This window comes from Panthera tigris, chromosome A3 (genome assembly GCF_018350195.1).
Source record: "Panthera tigris isolate Pti1 chromosome A3, P.tigris_Pti1_mat1.1, whole genome shotgun sequence".
Classification (NCBI taxonomy): Eukaryota; Metazoa; Chordata; class Mammalia; order Carnivora; family Felidae; genus Panthera; species Panthera tigris.
The window spans coordinates 84,231,397-84,247,038 of record NC_056662.1 but is presented as its reverse complement, the minus strand read 5'-3'; the positions used below and the strand labels follow the sequence as shown (position 1 = coordinate 84,247,038).

The 15,642-nt window shown below is 34.7% G+C and overlaps 1 protein-coding gene across 4 annotated transcripts; it reads right to left on the bottom strand.

Annotated features, from left to right (window-relative positions):
* Window positions 1–570: 570 nt before the first annotated feature.
* Window positions 571–14,825, bottom strand: ETAA1 (ETAA1 activator of ATR kinase). Of its 4 annotated transcripts, XM_042981566.1 has the most exons (7): window positions 14,483–14,825; window positions 13,960–14,052; window positions 13,215–13,343; window positions 12,873–12,949; window positions 9,140–9,252; window positions 6,854–8,886; window positions 571–1,127 (listed from the first exon to the last, which is right to left on the bottom strand). In XM_042981566.1, exons 1-7 carry the CDS (start codon window positions 14,703–14,705, stop codon window positions 1,009–1,011), a joined length of 2,787 nt encoding a protein of 928 aa, XP_042837500.1. In that variant the 5' UTR covers window positions 14,706–14,825; the 3' UTR covers window positions 571–1,008. The 4 variants fall into 4 exon arrangements, with proteins under 4 accessions (XP_042837500.1, XP_007085939.2, XP_042837501.1 ...); XM_007085877.2 differs by lacking the exon at window positions 13,960–14,052; XM_042981567.1 differs by lacking the exon at window positions 13,960–14,052 and having other exon boundaries at window positions 14,495–14,825.
* Window positions 14,826–15,642: the final 817 nt, after the last annotated feature.

Below are 15,642 nucleotides of genomic sequence, written 5' to 3'. Positions count from 1 at the left end.
ATTAGAATGATAGCAATCATTCTAATCACAGAACAGCTTTAACTTGCCTTGTGACTTTCAGAACAGTATCCATTTCTCACCCATACAATAAAGAAGCTGGACCAGATGACATCTAAAGTTTCTGACAATTCTAAATGTTAATATTGCTATATAACTTAGCCAGTCTACTTTCTTTTTTTCTAAACTTCTTAAATCAGCATTTTCCCTAAAATTAGTGGAAGCTTTCCAAAATGCATCATGTTTTAGAAAATTAAAATTAAAATCTATTTCAGACTAGGAATTGAAAACAGCAATTTCCTTACAAATAAATCGAAGTCCTTTATTTCCCACCAACCACGTTTCTAAGAAAATGGAAGTATTTTTAAGATTCAGAAATCTATAAAACCTTTAAGAAACAGTTACTGAAAGTAAGACTAAAAAAAAAAGGTCTCTAGAGCCTAGGTGGCTCAGTTGGTTAAATATTCGACTTTGGCTCAGGTAATGATCTTGCAATTTGGGAGTTCAAGCCCCACAGTAGGCTCTGTGCTGACAGCTCAGAGCCTGGAGCTTGCTTCAGACTGTATCTCCCTCTCTCTCTGCCCCTCTCCTGCTCGCACTCTGTCTCTCAAAAATAAACATTAAAAAAATTTTTTTTAAAGTCTCATTTCTTAGTAAGATGAAGCTTTGTATTAGGAAGTTATTACAATAAAAAAATTAGCAAATTACCTATTTTTGGATGATCCACAATATTTGAAAAAATAACTCCTTTATTCTGTATAATTTTATACCATAATTACTAACTTTCCTGAATTTCTAAAACGTATATGCAATTACTTTCACATACCTCTTCAAGGAAAGGTTTCATTAACCACTGCAAACACTGATTTATTAAATAAAATAGAAGTCCATGCTTTATAACTCAGCATTAAATTTCTCACAGAGAAATCAAGAAAGAATATTCCCTATCATAGATAGTTATTAACTGTCTTTGTTAAGTCTTCCAAATAATATTTCATAAAAGAAATCAAGTTAAGTGGGAGCTGCCTTTACAGATGATGCCTGTGCTTTGGCCATTCTTCGAACCAGTGCTTCTTGTCTTTTTCTTTGAATTTCTTCAGGAGAATATTTTTTATTTTTCTCTTCTTCCTCTAAAAATTAAACAAAATATAGATATTACTTGTATAGACTACACAGTCATCTTGAACATGAGTTTTAATTTTTTACTTTTATCATCCAGACTTGCCACATTGGTATAACTATTAAATCACACTAAACTACTAAATACGATATTTGATGTACAGATACAGTGTTCTAGGCCAAAAGAAAATCAAGTACTGATCAATCCGTTCCTATTTTATACACCTTTCACAGTGTGATAAAATTCATTTGATTAAAACTGTACATTTTGACTTCCCAGCATATAATTCTTATGAATAAAATCTAATTTACATAATTGACAAATGAGTATTTTTTAAGAACTAGAATTTTATTTTACTTTTTAATTGTCTTAATGCTTTATTTATTTTTGAGAAAGAGAAAGACAGAGTACGAGAGGGGGACAGCACAGAGCCTGATGCAGGGCTCGAACTTGTGAACCATGAGATCATGACCTGAGCCGAAGTCCAATGCCTAATAACATACTGAGCCACCCAGGTATCCCCAAAACCTGGGATTTTAGATGTAATATATAAACTTCAACAGAAAGGTAGTCAAAATATAATGAATTCAAATACCAACACCTTAAATAGTATACATTTACTATAAGCTGTATCAATATTCATGCTAATTTTTTTTCCTCTAGAGAGCTCTAAGATTTTCATTTTAGCCATTCAGGAAAAAATGTTTTAGAGTGATCCAGTGAAATCTATCATGTCAATATATAATTCACTGTCAGATGTTTTTATTTGGAGGACACATTTTATATAAACATTAGAAAATTATTTCAGGGGCACGTGAGTGGCTCAGTTGGTTGAATGTCCAACTTTGGCTCAAGTTATGATCTCATGGTTCAGTTTGTGAGTTTGAGCCCTGCATAGGGCTCTCTGCTGTCAGTACAGAGCTGGCTTCTGATCCTCTTTCCCCCTTTCTCTGTCTGCCCCTCCCCCAGTCATGCTCACTATCTCTCTTTCTCTCTAGTAAATAAACATTAAAAATATTTTAAAAAGATTATTTCAAAGAGCATTAATATCTGAATGAAAACTTCAATTCGAATGTCTTTTTAATATATAAAAATGTGAAGCATTCTGACATTCCTATGCAGCATATTTTAGTATGCTTTTAGTATACTTTAGGTAAATGTACTATAAAATAAACAATGTGTTTTAAATTAAGTAAATGAAAATAAAATTAAGTTTGATTTTAGTAACATCCAATTCTACCTCTGCCAAAATACTGAGTTCTAATAAAATGAATTTAATTCCAGAGTTAAGTCACTTTGAGCTAAAATATTAGATTATCTATGTAATGCTAATAAGAATCAAACTTTGAAATTAGCAAACATATTTTCTCATTTAAATGATGTTTGAAAATTAAGACCATCATATTTAAGCAACCTTGTATTGGTAAAACTGTTTATGTTGTAAAATCTGTCTCTCATAGAATAACAATCTGTAGTACTGTTGGCAGAGAAATATTATTTACACTAACATCTAGACACAGGTTTAGAATTTGTTCTAAGACATTTCTCTTATTACCTAAGGGAGATTATTTGTCCAAAATAGATTATCTGTCTCCCCTTCCTTTCTTGGTATAATTGGAAATGGGAGAGGGTATTCAGGGTAAGAGAGAAATATTTCAGATAAACTCCCTAGATGACTCTGATGACTTATTTCCTAAACTTATTACCTCACAGATTTGTAGCTATTTCTCCCTATAGAAAGATGCTACAAGATACTTTATAATTAGCTTGACTAATCATCTAATATTTTAGTCTCAAAGCTGAGAAATACAAGAAACTCAGAATTCACACATACACAGTTGCATTCAATTGACCACAAGTTTGGAAGGAAAACAGATTAATAATCCATGACAGCAGAAAAGAACATAGCTCCCTAAAACTGGGTTTACAACTAACATGGTGAAATTCTTGGAAAAATAATTTCAAATGATATAAAGTCACACCATGAAAATTTGATTTAGAGAGAGTCACCCTTTTCTCTCATCAGCCCTTCCTTTAGCTCATTCTGCAATAAACATACATGGCAAAGTTTCAAACTATTTCAAGGTACAAAGCAAGAGTGGCTCTTTTTTTTTTTTTTTTTTAAATGTTGGTTTATTTTTGAGAGAGAGATACAGACCATGATCAAGGGCAGAGAGAGGAGACACAGATTCTGAAACAGCACACAGCCTGATGCAGGGCTTGAGCCTAAGTCTGACACTCAACCGACTGAGCCACCCAGGCGCCCTAAGAGTGGCTCTTCTTAATCTTTATTATAAGGCAGAAATCAGGAAGAAAAAAAAAATTCTGTAAAGGGCCAGAAAGTTAATATATTAACCTCTGAAGGTCATATGGTCTCTTGTTGCAACTCTTCAGCTCTGTTATTGTAGCATGAAAACAGCCATGGACAATATAAATGATGTGACTGTGTTCAAACAAAACTTAGTTTATGGACAATGAAATCTGAATTCTATGTAATTTTCAAAGGTCATGAAATATTACTTTTCTCTTGATTTCCTCAACTATTTAAAATGTGAAAAACATCTTAGCATGCTGGCTGCATAAAAACAGGCTCTGGGCTGGATGTGGATGGGCCATGGTTTACCAAACCCTGCCTTAAAACAAGGGTTAAATGGGTTTTGTTTCAAAGATGTTCTCTAGAAAGTAGCTTGCTACAAAACAAAGTAAAATAAAGTGGAAACAATAGAAAATAGAAGATTAATGTTAATTAGAAGATTAGGTACTATCAGTAAATTTAAAAAAATTGATAAGATAAACTGAAAGGCAGATTATCCACTCATAAAATATGCAGATAAGGTAGTAGATAGTTTTGGGAAAACTCAAATATTCCAGAGAGATCTTTAGTACTCTTTAACATAATTATAACTGTATTTACATAATTTCATGTTGAGAGTTTGGTCCAATTAAATACATTTACTTAAATATAAACTTAAATTATTTAAATGATTTATTTAAATAAAAATAAAAATTATAGATTAACGACAATTTTTAAAGTTTCAAAATATCTAGGCTATAATATAGGGAAATATTAATTGTTGGTGTTGATAAGAATATAAATTGATGAAACTTTTTGGGAAGATTTAATGACATCCACTAAACTTCAAAACATTCTTACATCAATTTTTCAGTAATTAACAGATACAATCACAGGAGCATGCAGAAATTTATGTAGAAGTATATTCACTGGAGTATTGTTTGTAATGTAAAAAATGCAACCAAACTGAACTTCCTGTCAATAGAGAGGCAGTTAAATAAATCAAGGTACATCCATATAATGACATACTATACAGTCATTAAAAGGACTGAAGCAAAACTATACATAGAACTGGAAAAGAGGGGTGCCTGGGTGGCTCAGTCAGTTAAGCATCCGACTTCGGCTCAGGTCATGATCTCACGGTACATGGGTTTGAGCCCTGTGTTGGGCTCTGTGCTGACAGCTCAGAGCCTGGAGCCTGCTTCAGATTCTGTGTCTCCTTCTCTGCCCCTTTGCCCTTCACCAAATTGCACTCTGTCTCTCTCTCTCTCTCTCTCAAAAATAAATAAACATTACAAAAAAAAAAAAAAAAAAAAACAAAACTGGAAAAGATAGCTATGTTAAGTGAAGGCAAAACCAAGTTGCCAAATAGTAGGTACATAGCATATAATTCCATCTGATAGATGTATAGGCATACACACACACACACACACACACACACACACACACACACACACACACGGACATTTTTATATGCACAGAAAATGTTAAATGATGTATTCTAAACTGTTAGCTATGGTTTTCCTGAGGCATGGCTGTGCAAAAAGAGAAACTGAGAATTTAATTTTTCACTTCAAATTAATTTACTCTGCTTTCTTTCTTCTTAAACAACGAGCATATTACTGTTACGAGTAAAAAAAAAAAAAAAAAAAAGATCACTTAAATAGGAAAGTTGAGCAGTAATGCCAACAAAAGCACCATCTAGAATCTAAACAGAAAACAATGATGTAATGTTAAAAGAAGATAAAATCTCCCTCACCTTATTAGCATTGATCTACATAATAGATAAAAATCCTAATATTAGCCCGAAGTGAGGGAGACTGATTAAAAAACATCTGTAATTACAAGCTAGCATAGTAAATGCTATAACAGAAGTTAAAGCTGGGTATTGGAGAAACCCAGAGAAAGTGAACCTAAATTATTGAGCTGAATAAAAACATACTGTGTTTTAAAGGACAAATGGAAAATGGCCAGGCAGATTTGGTATATGCATGTGGGGGTACTATGTTTCGGTGAAGGAAATAGCATCTGTAAAAATGTAAGGCTGTGAGAAAGAACTGGACATTAAGAAGTACAAGTAGTTATGCCAGATACAGTGCCTTTTAAAAAAGATTACAGTATCAGTGAATAACAGGTTTTTCACATTATACTACATGGTATTCATTCAGATACTTACTAAACATCTTCTATGTGGGAGATGCTGTGGTAGGTCTAGGTATTCACAGATAAGACAGACAATAATCAATACTTAATTGCAAACTGTGATAAAAGAAGTAAGAGAGATGATGGAAAATGACAAGGAAAAGACCTATAGATTGTTCAAGGAAGGTCTCTGTGAGAAGGTCATACTTAAACTGAGACCTAAGGATAAAAAAGCACCAACCAAAAGACGGATGGGGGTGGGGAGAAGGGGAGACAAACATCAGGAAGAAATAGTTTTAGTTGGGAACAGCATAGTCAGAGCTCCTGAACTAGGAAAGAAACTATGCTGTTTGAGAACTGAAAGACAGCTAATGTAACTGAAACTTACTTAGTAGGTGAGGTAAAAAAGAAGGTAGGCAGGCAAGGAGTGATAATCCAGGGCCTTGTAGATCAGTGTAAAGTTGGAATATTATTTGAAAGATGATGGCCATCATTGAAGGCTGTGGTTAAGCACAAGAATGCCATGTTTGCCTATTTGTTTTTAAAAATTAAAAAATTTTTAAAAATTTGTTTAAAAAATTGTTTTTAAAAAAATTTGTTTTCAAAAAAAATTTGTTTTTAAAAATTAAAAAAAACAGTCTCTACGGTTTGGAGACTAGAGCTGAAAAGAGACAGATAAAAGAACTGCAGGAATCTAGTCAAGAAATGTTAGCTTGGATAAGGGTAGTAGAGGTTGAGTGAGGAAAATGGACAATTTTAAGATGTATTTTTCTGAGATAGAAACAATGCAACTTGATAGAATTGTGGGAGAGGAATCAGAAAAATCAAAGATGACAGGCTGTACTGAGTAAGCAAACTGCAATTCTAACCATCACAGCAAATGTGTTTAATTAGAATGCTCTGAATTTTCAAATATTGCTCACCTCAATGTTCTGCTAAACATAGGAGTATGAATGAAGTTTTAAAACAATGAGATATTTAGTAAACATAATCTCTTGGAAATAGATCTAAAAGTACAATTTCCTAGTAAATAATTCAGAAAACATTCAACAAATATTTATTGAATACCTACTATATGCTAGTCACTGAATTAAAAGCTGGGAAAGAATCTGATGTAGTCTTTTGAAAACATAAATCACCCCTCTTTGTATATTACAGCATAATTATTCCTAAGAGTCACTTTAAGAATTCTAGTTAAATGTCATACTTTTTTAATCTTACATGTTACACAAATTCGATACAACAAATAACTAGGTTAGCTACTTTCCCAGGTGATAATTTTCAAACTACTTTATACATACCTTTTGAAGGCTGTTTCAAAGATTCAGAACGTTTCACCAAACACTGTTGTTGAATAGCCCTCCCACAAAACAAGTGGACAGGAGTTTTATTTTTCTCCAAACCCTGTGTAATTTTGGTATCAGAAATACTTCCTGGTAGACAATTTTGATTAAACTGGGAAAGAATTTGAGAATTTTTCATCTTTGTAAATGTATACTTAGGAAATCTAACTGTTCTGTTAAGGCCACTCTGATCTCCATCTCTTGTGCTCCTATGGGACAGATGCTGAGTACTTAATTTCTTCTTATAAGTAGCAGTTTCTGTATTCCTATAATCTGAACTCACATTCAAACTTGAACTTCCCATAAAAACTGACTGTGGACTTTTCACTTGTATTGGAACATCAGTGTTATTCCAGGAGAAATGCAGATTATTGATATGACAATTTGAGTTCTTGGAGTATATTGTCAAATTTGTTGTAGCACCTAAAACACTTGGAGAATTTCCACAGATTTCCCTTTTATCCATCTTCACTGGTTTATTTAATTGTGAGCTATTTGTGAAAGACGTGTGCCCTGAAATGCTGCTGAGATTCAAATGTTTTGATTGCACCAACTGACTTTCTTGTTTAGATGTAGTAAATATGTTTTTGGCTCCATGTTTGGAACTATTATTGATCTCAAGTGTACTTTCTGGTATCTTGCTGCCCTTTCTAATGTCTTGTTGCTGAGTTAGTCTTTCAATATCATCACATGCTTGGTATAATAAATCATCATCTACATCATCTGCTTCCCAGGTATTCTCTAATTGATGGCATGCTTTAACAATTTCATTGGCAAATGATGGATCATTCCAGTCATCAAAGAAAGAACCTAACTTTGATGCATTAGTCTGATTTGTATTATAAACACTGGTTTCATTGCCCAAAGTTGCAGAGCCAAAAGGATTTATATTAGCAGGTGCTTTAAAAGACTGATTAAAAATGGACTTATTTTCTTGTTCATTAGAATATCCTGTGTTCAAAGTAGACTTTTCAAAAGTATTTACGTTAGAAGTAAATTTAGTATGCATATCTTTTACTTTTGTCAGATTAGATGCAACTGAACAGTCTTGAACAATTTTATTGAAAGATTTCTCAAGTTTCATTATATATCCACTGGATGGCAATTTGTTTGGTTCATCATTTGGATTTAGTGAAAAACTGTATTTTCCAGAATCTATTAATTCCTTGTTATGTGTCTTTGAAGGGAGATCTTGTACAATTTTTGAATCCCTTAACCTGGCACCTAGGCTTGTATTCATTCTTGACTTATGTTTATCACACTTATTGTTAAAGTTACTAATACTCTTTTGATCAGCAACCTGGGCTGTTTTAGGAGCTGGGGAAAGTTCATACATTTTGACGTTTTGCATAACAAAAGGTTCATTATTTAGTAAGTTTTCCCAATCATCCTCAAAATCACTGGTAGGAAATGCATCAAGGTGTTTATTAAAAGCTTCTGGCTTCTCAGTGTAGGAAGTCACACATGGATTTGTCATTCCAAGAGTATCTACTTGACAAGAAAGTGATCCTGGGGTTTTATCTGGCAGTTTTTCAGTGACCAGAGTTTCATTAGTAATGATTTTCTCCTTTTTCAAAGCGCTTTTCTTTCCAAAGGTAGTATTACTTGTGTTCAAAAAAGCATCTGACAGATCTTGGCTGAACTGTCCACTACATTTCTGAGTAGAGCCATCAAAAATGGCATTAAAGGCTGCTTCAGCATTTTGGTCAAATGGCTTCTGACTGCTATTTTGATCATTTATCTCAGACATTTTGGTGTTTTCTTCCATTGGGTTCTTCATTATAGCATTATCTATTTCTGGAACTATATCATGTAATAACTGCATCTGTACATTATCTTTATAATTACTGAAAGTCTCTGCTTCTGAAATTGTCTGGATAAAATCATGATTTCTCTTCTTTTGCTCTTGAATCACATCTAGCTCTTCCATATTTTTATCAAATTGCTTAGCCAATTTCATAAGTTCTTCCTCTTGATTTTGTGTTTTCAACCTATTAAACATTTAAAAAGTCATAATTAAGAAAGCTTCTAAGAGTCATTATAAATATTCAGTTGTTATCAAACATATTTTAATATATTAAAACTCAAAATTTCAACACAATTATTTTAAGTCTAAAGTTTTACATGTCAAAACTGAAAAAAGTAATTTATAAATATTTTAATAGATTTACAAAATCAAAGCAGAGTATTATTAAATATATTTACTCCACTGAATGTCAGAAAAGCTGAAAAGTTTGAACTTACTTTGTGCAGCTGATTTTTGCTCTTGATTTGCCTTTTGCTACACTAGGAGTACAAGGAATAGCAGAAGCACCAATCCACATGCCTAGCATGGAGTTTGTTGTTGGTTTTTCATCCTTTGGCAGAAGGGAAAAGAGATATGTTTACAAAGGAAGGAAAGAAGGGAAGGAGGGGGAGGGAGAGGGAGGGAAAAGGAGGGAGAGGGAAAGGGAGAGAAAGAAAAGAAAGAAAGGGAAAGGAAGGAAGAAAAAAAGAAAAGAAAAAGAAAGAAAGGGAAAGGAAGGAAGAAAAAAAGAAAAGAGAAAGAAAGAAAGAAAGAAAGGAAAGAAAGAAAGAAAGAAAGAAAAAAACTAACTACATTGAATCATCTTCCTAAAGCAATAAACTGTGGTAAGGTGATAGTTTACTAAACAAGCACAGAACAATGAGAAGTTGGAGGATGGCAATAACAAGTTGCAAGAAGTGATCCATTTATGTTTCAGGAAATGAAAATATTCAGAATTTGTATTTCCTTATTTTCAAAAAAAAATTAAGTTCTAAGAATTTAACAAGTGCATACTTAATGGCAAAGGCATAGTTATTATCAAAAGAAAACTGACTTCCTAAGAATAGAGATTCATATGGAATTCTTTCTATATCACCTGATTCTCCATATTTTCACTATCCCCATCATAATCTTTATCTAAAGTTGGACAATCCATGTTGACCTGAATTGGGAACACTTAGAATTCAGGTCAACAGGACTGCACTAACTCACAAATGAGTTAGAAAGTGCAAAGTTAGAACTAATGCTAAGAATAAGGTAGGAATAAGAACAAAAATAAGTAGAGAAAGGAGAAAGAGAAGTTTGACCACTATGATGGATAGGAAAAAGCCATTTTAATCCTGGATATTTTTGCTATGTCTTTCAGTCATCTGATCAAGCAAAAAATTAGAAAATGAGTTTATTCATTAGTTACAAACCAAACCAACAAATCAAATAGGTTAACCATTTTCTACTCTATTTTTGTACTTAGAATGAACACAGTACTCAGAATGAACATAATATCACACAAGGTAAAAATAATCTTATCACTAGATTATAGGATACTTGAAGGCATGGAATGATCTTATGATTATTATAGTTCAGCATCTAACAAAATGCTAGGCATAAAGAATATATCAGTTTACATTTATTTGCTAGGTTTAGGTGAAAAGATCCCTACAACTTGATACTTTAAAATCCTCAATCAACAAGCAGTTTAGCAGTTTTGTTAGATGTCCACTTGAACCTAGTAGATTTTAGTTTCACAAAATACTCCAGTAAATCAGTAAGTTTACTTTTAGACTCTATATATTTCCACTTTTGCTTCAACCACCTTGAATTTAGGGAAAATAACATTCTTAATGATTTAATTATGGGCACTTTGTCCATTTACCAAGTGTTTTAAAATTAATTGACTTTTTTAGAGAATAAAGGTAGGACAGCTTTATATGTCCAATTTTATGTATACAAGGGCCCTTGTATGTTTTTATATTAATTATATTTTTAAAATGTCTTTAATAATAATTGCATAATTCATTGATTTCCAACTACAATCCAGGTGCTATAAGGTATCTGAACATATTACTTCATTTACTCCTATATACAGTGTGTAGTTGTATAAAAATGATGAAAAAATATACATCTTCAAACAAACACCATATGAAAAGTATCCCTGAAGAAAGTGAAATGATTGTCCACTGAATATGGAAGTGCATATTTTAAAAAAATGTCACCTCTGAAAATACTAAGGTGACTTAAATAACTATTTGAGGGGGTAACTCACCTAAAAATAAAAAGCATGACTATGTCATTATGAGAACATGTCAGTCTTTTTAAAAGACCTTGATACTACCAAATATCTATAGCCTTTAAAAGTGCTTAGTTGAAAAAAGTAACATTTAAAAGCAACTAATTTCACTGTATTTTTTCTTATATACAAGTTACGACTTGCATATTGTTGCCACTTCTTTATGTGAGCTATTATTTCCAGCCCACTTAGGTAAAGGGTCCAGTAATTTATTCAACTACCTTTTTATCACAATTTAAGCTGACCAGCCCAAACACATTTTATATGCTTCTTTCATGTGAAACCCACAACTAATGAAGATCTATTGTTAACTTATGAAGTAAATAGTATCGTGGCATAAAAGCTATTTAACTACTGAACCATATGTAAAATGAATTTCTATGACATGCCAAACATGGAATGCAGAGCTAGTAGCAACATAGTTGTTTTGACTGTGCTAACTGTAATTTCAGATGTTTTATAGCCACTAAAGAAAACTTTATTTCCTGTCTCCTTCACCTGGATGATGGTGATTCCTTGTAACCACAGTTTGGGCCAGTGCCATCTATTGTTTACCATAAACAATAAACCCTTGATAAGGGTATGTCAAGGAAAAAATCCCAAACTAAAATGTTTTCTAGACTTAAATATTGTTAAATAAGAAAAAGAGAGAGAAGAGGATCAAAACGGAGGTTGACTTAAACTTTATATTTCTTTCTTTTTTTTTTTTTTTTAAAGTTTATTTACTTTGAGAAAGAGAGATAAAGCGTGAGCAGGGCAGGGGCAGAGAGAGGGAGAGAGAACCCAAGCAGACTCCATGCAGTCAGCAGAACGCCATGCAGGGCTTGATCCCATAAGCACAAGATCATGACCTGAGCCAAAACTAAGAATCAGAAGCTTAGCTTAACCAACTGAGCCACCCAGACACCCCTAAACTTGTATTTCTATTTCATTCAAGCAGTATAGGAACTGAAACAAAGAGAAAGAAACTTTTGAAGAGGATTCTATGATAGCAAATAACTATCATAAACTATAACACAACCTTACATTTATAGTGCTCTTTAGTTTACAAAGAATTTTTAACTAATTTATTCCTCCTAATAGTCCAATGGAGAGGGCAAGACAAGTACTAATTCTAGTTTATATCTGAATGAAGTTCTGAGAACTTAAGTGATTTGCATATGGTCACTCAGTTTAGGAGGTGGACTCAGAACTGACTCCAAATCTAGTGTTCTTTCCACTTTTATGAATGTTGCTCAATGATCTTATTAGTCCACGAGTATTAAGAAGAGCAGTTTTAATGGGGAAAAAGTAGGCTGTAGACCGTAAACAAATACCACTCACAAAAAACTTAAAAGTTTAAATTTTTATTTTTTGATTCTATTATTTTAGTAACTTTAAAAATGAGGCCATATATGGTTGAACAACATTAAAATAAGCACAGGGGCACCTGGGTGGCTCAGTCGGTTGGGTGTCTGACTTCAGGTCATGATATCACAGTTTGTGAGTTCAAGCCCCGCATCAGGCTCTGTGCTGACAGCTCAGAGCCTGGAGCCTGTTTCAGATTCTGTGTCTCCCTCTCTCTCTGCCCCTCCCCCACTCACACTCTGACTCTCTCAAAACTGAATAAAAGTTAAAAAAAAAAATTATAAAAAAAATAAACGCAAAGCTCTAGTCGAATTTCATCACTAAAAAAATTAAAGTAAGATACATTCTTAGGAAAATATATATTACCAATTATACATTATGTCCCTTTTTTCAAAACCTACATTTCAGTAGTAGAAAAGGTAAAAGTAACCTTTAACTGCTCTATTTTCAGAAGAACTGTAAAAGACCAAATTTTTCTCATCCAAGTGAACTATATGTGGGCCTAGTAGCATAATTTTCACGGTTTTTAAATAAACTACAAACCTAGTGATATTTACCTGAGGAGCAATACGATTAACAATATGTGAGATTTCATCACTATCAGTAGTGTAAATCTGTTTTCTTCTTCCTTTACCTAAAGAAACAAAAACATTTCTATAAACTGTAAACAAAAAACTTAATTTTTAAAAACAGCAGTCACTTCTTAGAAAATTTTAATTAGCATGGCTTAGATCACTGTGCACTGACATCACAAGCATATCATAACAATCACGGAAGATTCTCAAAAAACTTCTGTTGTATAAAATTTCCTGCTACTACCTGACTGAAATTCTATAGTTAAATCCTAATCATTTACCAAATATTTACCCAGATAAAAATGCTAATTAATAATAAATTACCTAACTGTTTTGTCATTGGAGAATTTTGATCCCAAAAGATATCATTCTGTCCATCTGGATCATTAGGAGAACTGAAGGTAGATGACAATAAATCCATTTTCAGCACTCTCTTTGGTGTTTCATACCTTTCTAAGTAAAATAAGATTAAAAAACAATTGTTGCATTGCAAAGCATCACTTTACTTCATAATACCCCAATGTCAAATATCCCTTAGATTACTTTTTATGGTACAATTATAAAATTTTCTCCCTGAGATATTACTCTAACCACAACGGAAATATTTCACATAAAAATCCTTGTAATACTTGACAAATTTGACATTGTAAATAGCAAGTATTTTAAGATAGACTAGTAGCTCTATGAATGTGTAACAGTGTATGATCTAATCGCTTCATTCATTACCACTGGAACTTGGGAGGCTTTGGGAACCACCTATAATTTATAGATATATTTCAAAAACCAAACGGCTCCCAGCCGTAAAAGTCTGTTTAGCCCTCTTTCATCAACTCTATCCTACTTACACCAATTACTTTAAAAAGCTTTAACGACCCATTTCTTGGTTAGTTTTGTCTAGTTACACTTTTACATTTCTACAAAGAAATGCTGTTCTTTCCCAAACTGCTTTATGAGAGTAAACTAAAGACAAGGTAACAAAAGCCGACTTTTAAGAACACAATTTGTTGGAAGTGCAGTGCCTACCAGGATTTATTAGAAATCCTTAAAAAATGGAACACCAACAACTGACCAGAATATTCGGGGGCCCTTAGTTTCCTACTTTGAGGGCCAGCATACACAGGAACTTCCGGCTTATTCGTAATGAGGTGAGACATCACCAAAGCTTTGAGGAAAGAGATAGATACGGCTTTTCATATGACCCCTCCACTTAAGCAAGTCACGGCAAAAGTTTAAGTGGGGAGGGGAATAAGTCTCCTGGGAGCAAGGTGAAGGCAGCAAGTCTATCCGATAGCTCTCCTCACTCTGCCACTGCTGACTGGAGGAGCAGCCTAGAAATAGCCGCCCTTCCTCAAACAGGTAAATCACAGGACCTATTTCTGTAGCGGCGGCAAGGGAGTGGTCAAACCGAACGGGGCAGAGCTCAAACTCGGGGGTAGTGGCGTCGTGTTCCTTTCGGATTCACGAGGGGAGAAGCCCAGAGAAAGGAAACACTTCAGACTCCACCCCCACCCGCACCCCAGGTTTCTCCTTGGCAAGCGGGCTGTGGGGCTGCAGCGCACAAGCCCGGAGAGGCCGCGTTGCCGACGTCTCACCCTCGGGGTTACTTTTACTGCACGAAGCGGCTGCTGGAGGCTGCTCTTGTTGTGGCACGGGCCGGGGAGACCTCTCTCCGGCCCTGCGGAGCCCTGAGCCGCGGGCCGACCTCAGCCGCCTCTTCCCTGGCTCGACCACCGAGCTGCATTCCTCAGCCGCCGCCGCTTTGGGCGGCGTGCTCTTCAGGCCAGGGCTGTCCCCATGTTTCCTTCGCCGACTCATTGCCTATAACCCCCCTCCGCCAGCCGCTCCTCCTTTCACATTTTGTAACGGGAGGAGTAAAGCAATGAAACTACAAGCGGGTCTCCGCGCCAACGGCCGCCGCCATTTTGGCCGATGGGGCGCTCGTAAGAGGCGGCCGCTGATTGGCTGCGTCCGAGCGCGGGGTGGAGCGGTCAGGGTGCCAGGGCTGGGCGCTTCCGCAGCCCGCCTCCAAGACCGCTAGGCTCTGCTAGGTCTCTTGGGATTGGAAGTGATTGTAAAAGGGGCAGTGATCTGGTCGCAGTGTGAGCGCCTGTGAGGTGGAAAGGAAATGGAGTATACTGGCATCTCTTTACCGAATTGATGACAGGAATTACACATTACTCAGATTTAGATTATTGTGGGTTTTATTATTTTAAAGAAGAGGTAATTAGGAAGGAAAAATTAAGCTATTTTTTTATAGGTGATATGTGCTTAGAAAAATCCAAAAACTGGGGTGTCTGGGTGGCTCAGTCGGTTAAGCATCTGGCTTCGGCTCAGGTCATGATCTCTGGGTCTGTAAGTTCGAGCCCCTTGCCGGTCTCTGTGCTGACAGCTGAGAACTTGGAGCCTACTTTAGCTTGTCTCCCTCGCTCTCTGCCCCTCTGCCGCTCATGCTCTCTCTCTGTCTCTCAAAAATAAATAAACGTTAAAAAAGAAAGAAAAATCCAAAAACTGTAGGAAAATTATTAAATTTGTAAATTAATGTAACGGAATTGCAGGTACGAAGTAAATATTCAAAGATCGGTTATGATTGAATATATTGGGAACAAGCATAACATTGATTTTTAAAGAACTGTGATTTCTAATAGCATACAAAATATCAAATAACTAAAAATAAATTTAACCAAAATTGCAACACCCCTACAGAGAATTATGAAATATTTTTGAAAGAAATTGATGACCTAACTACAGTTGA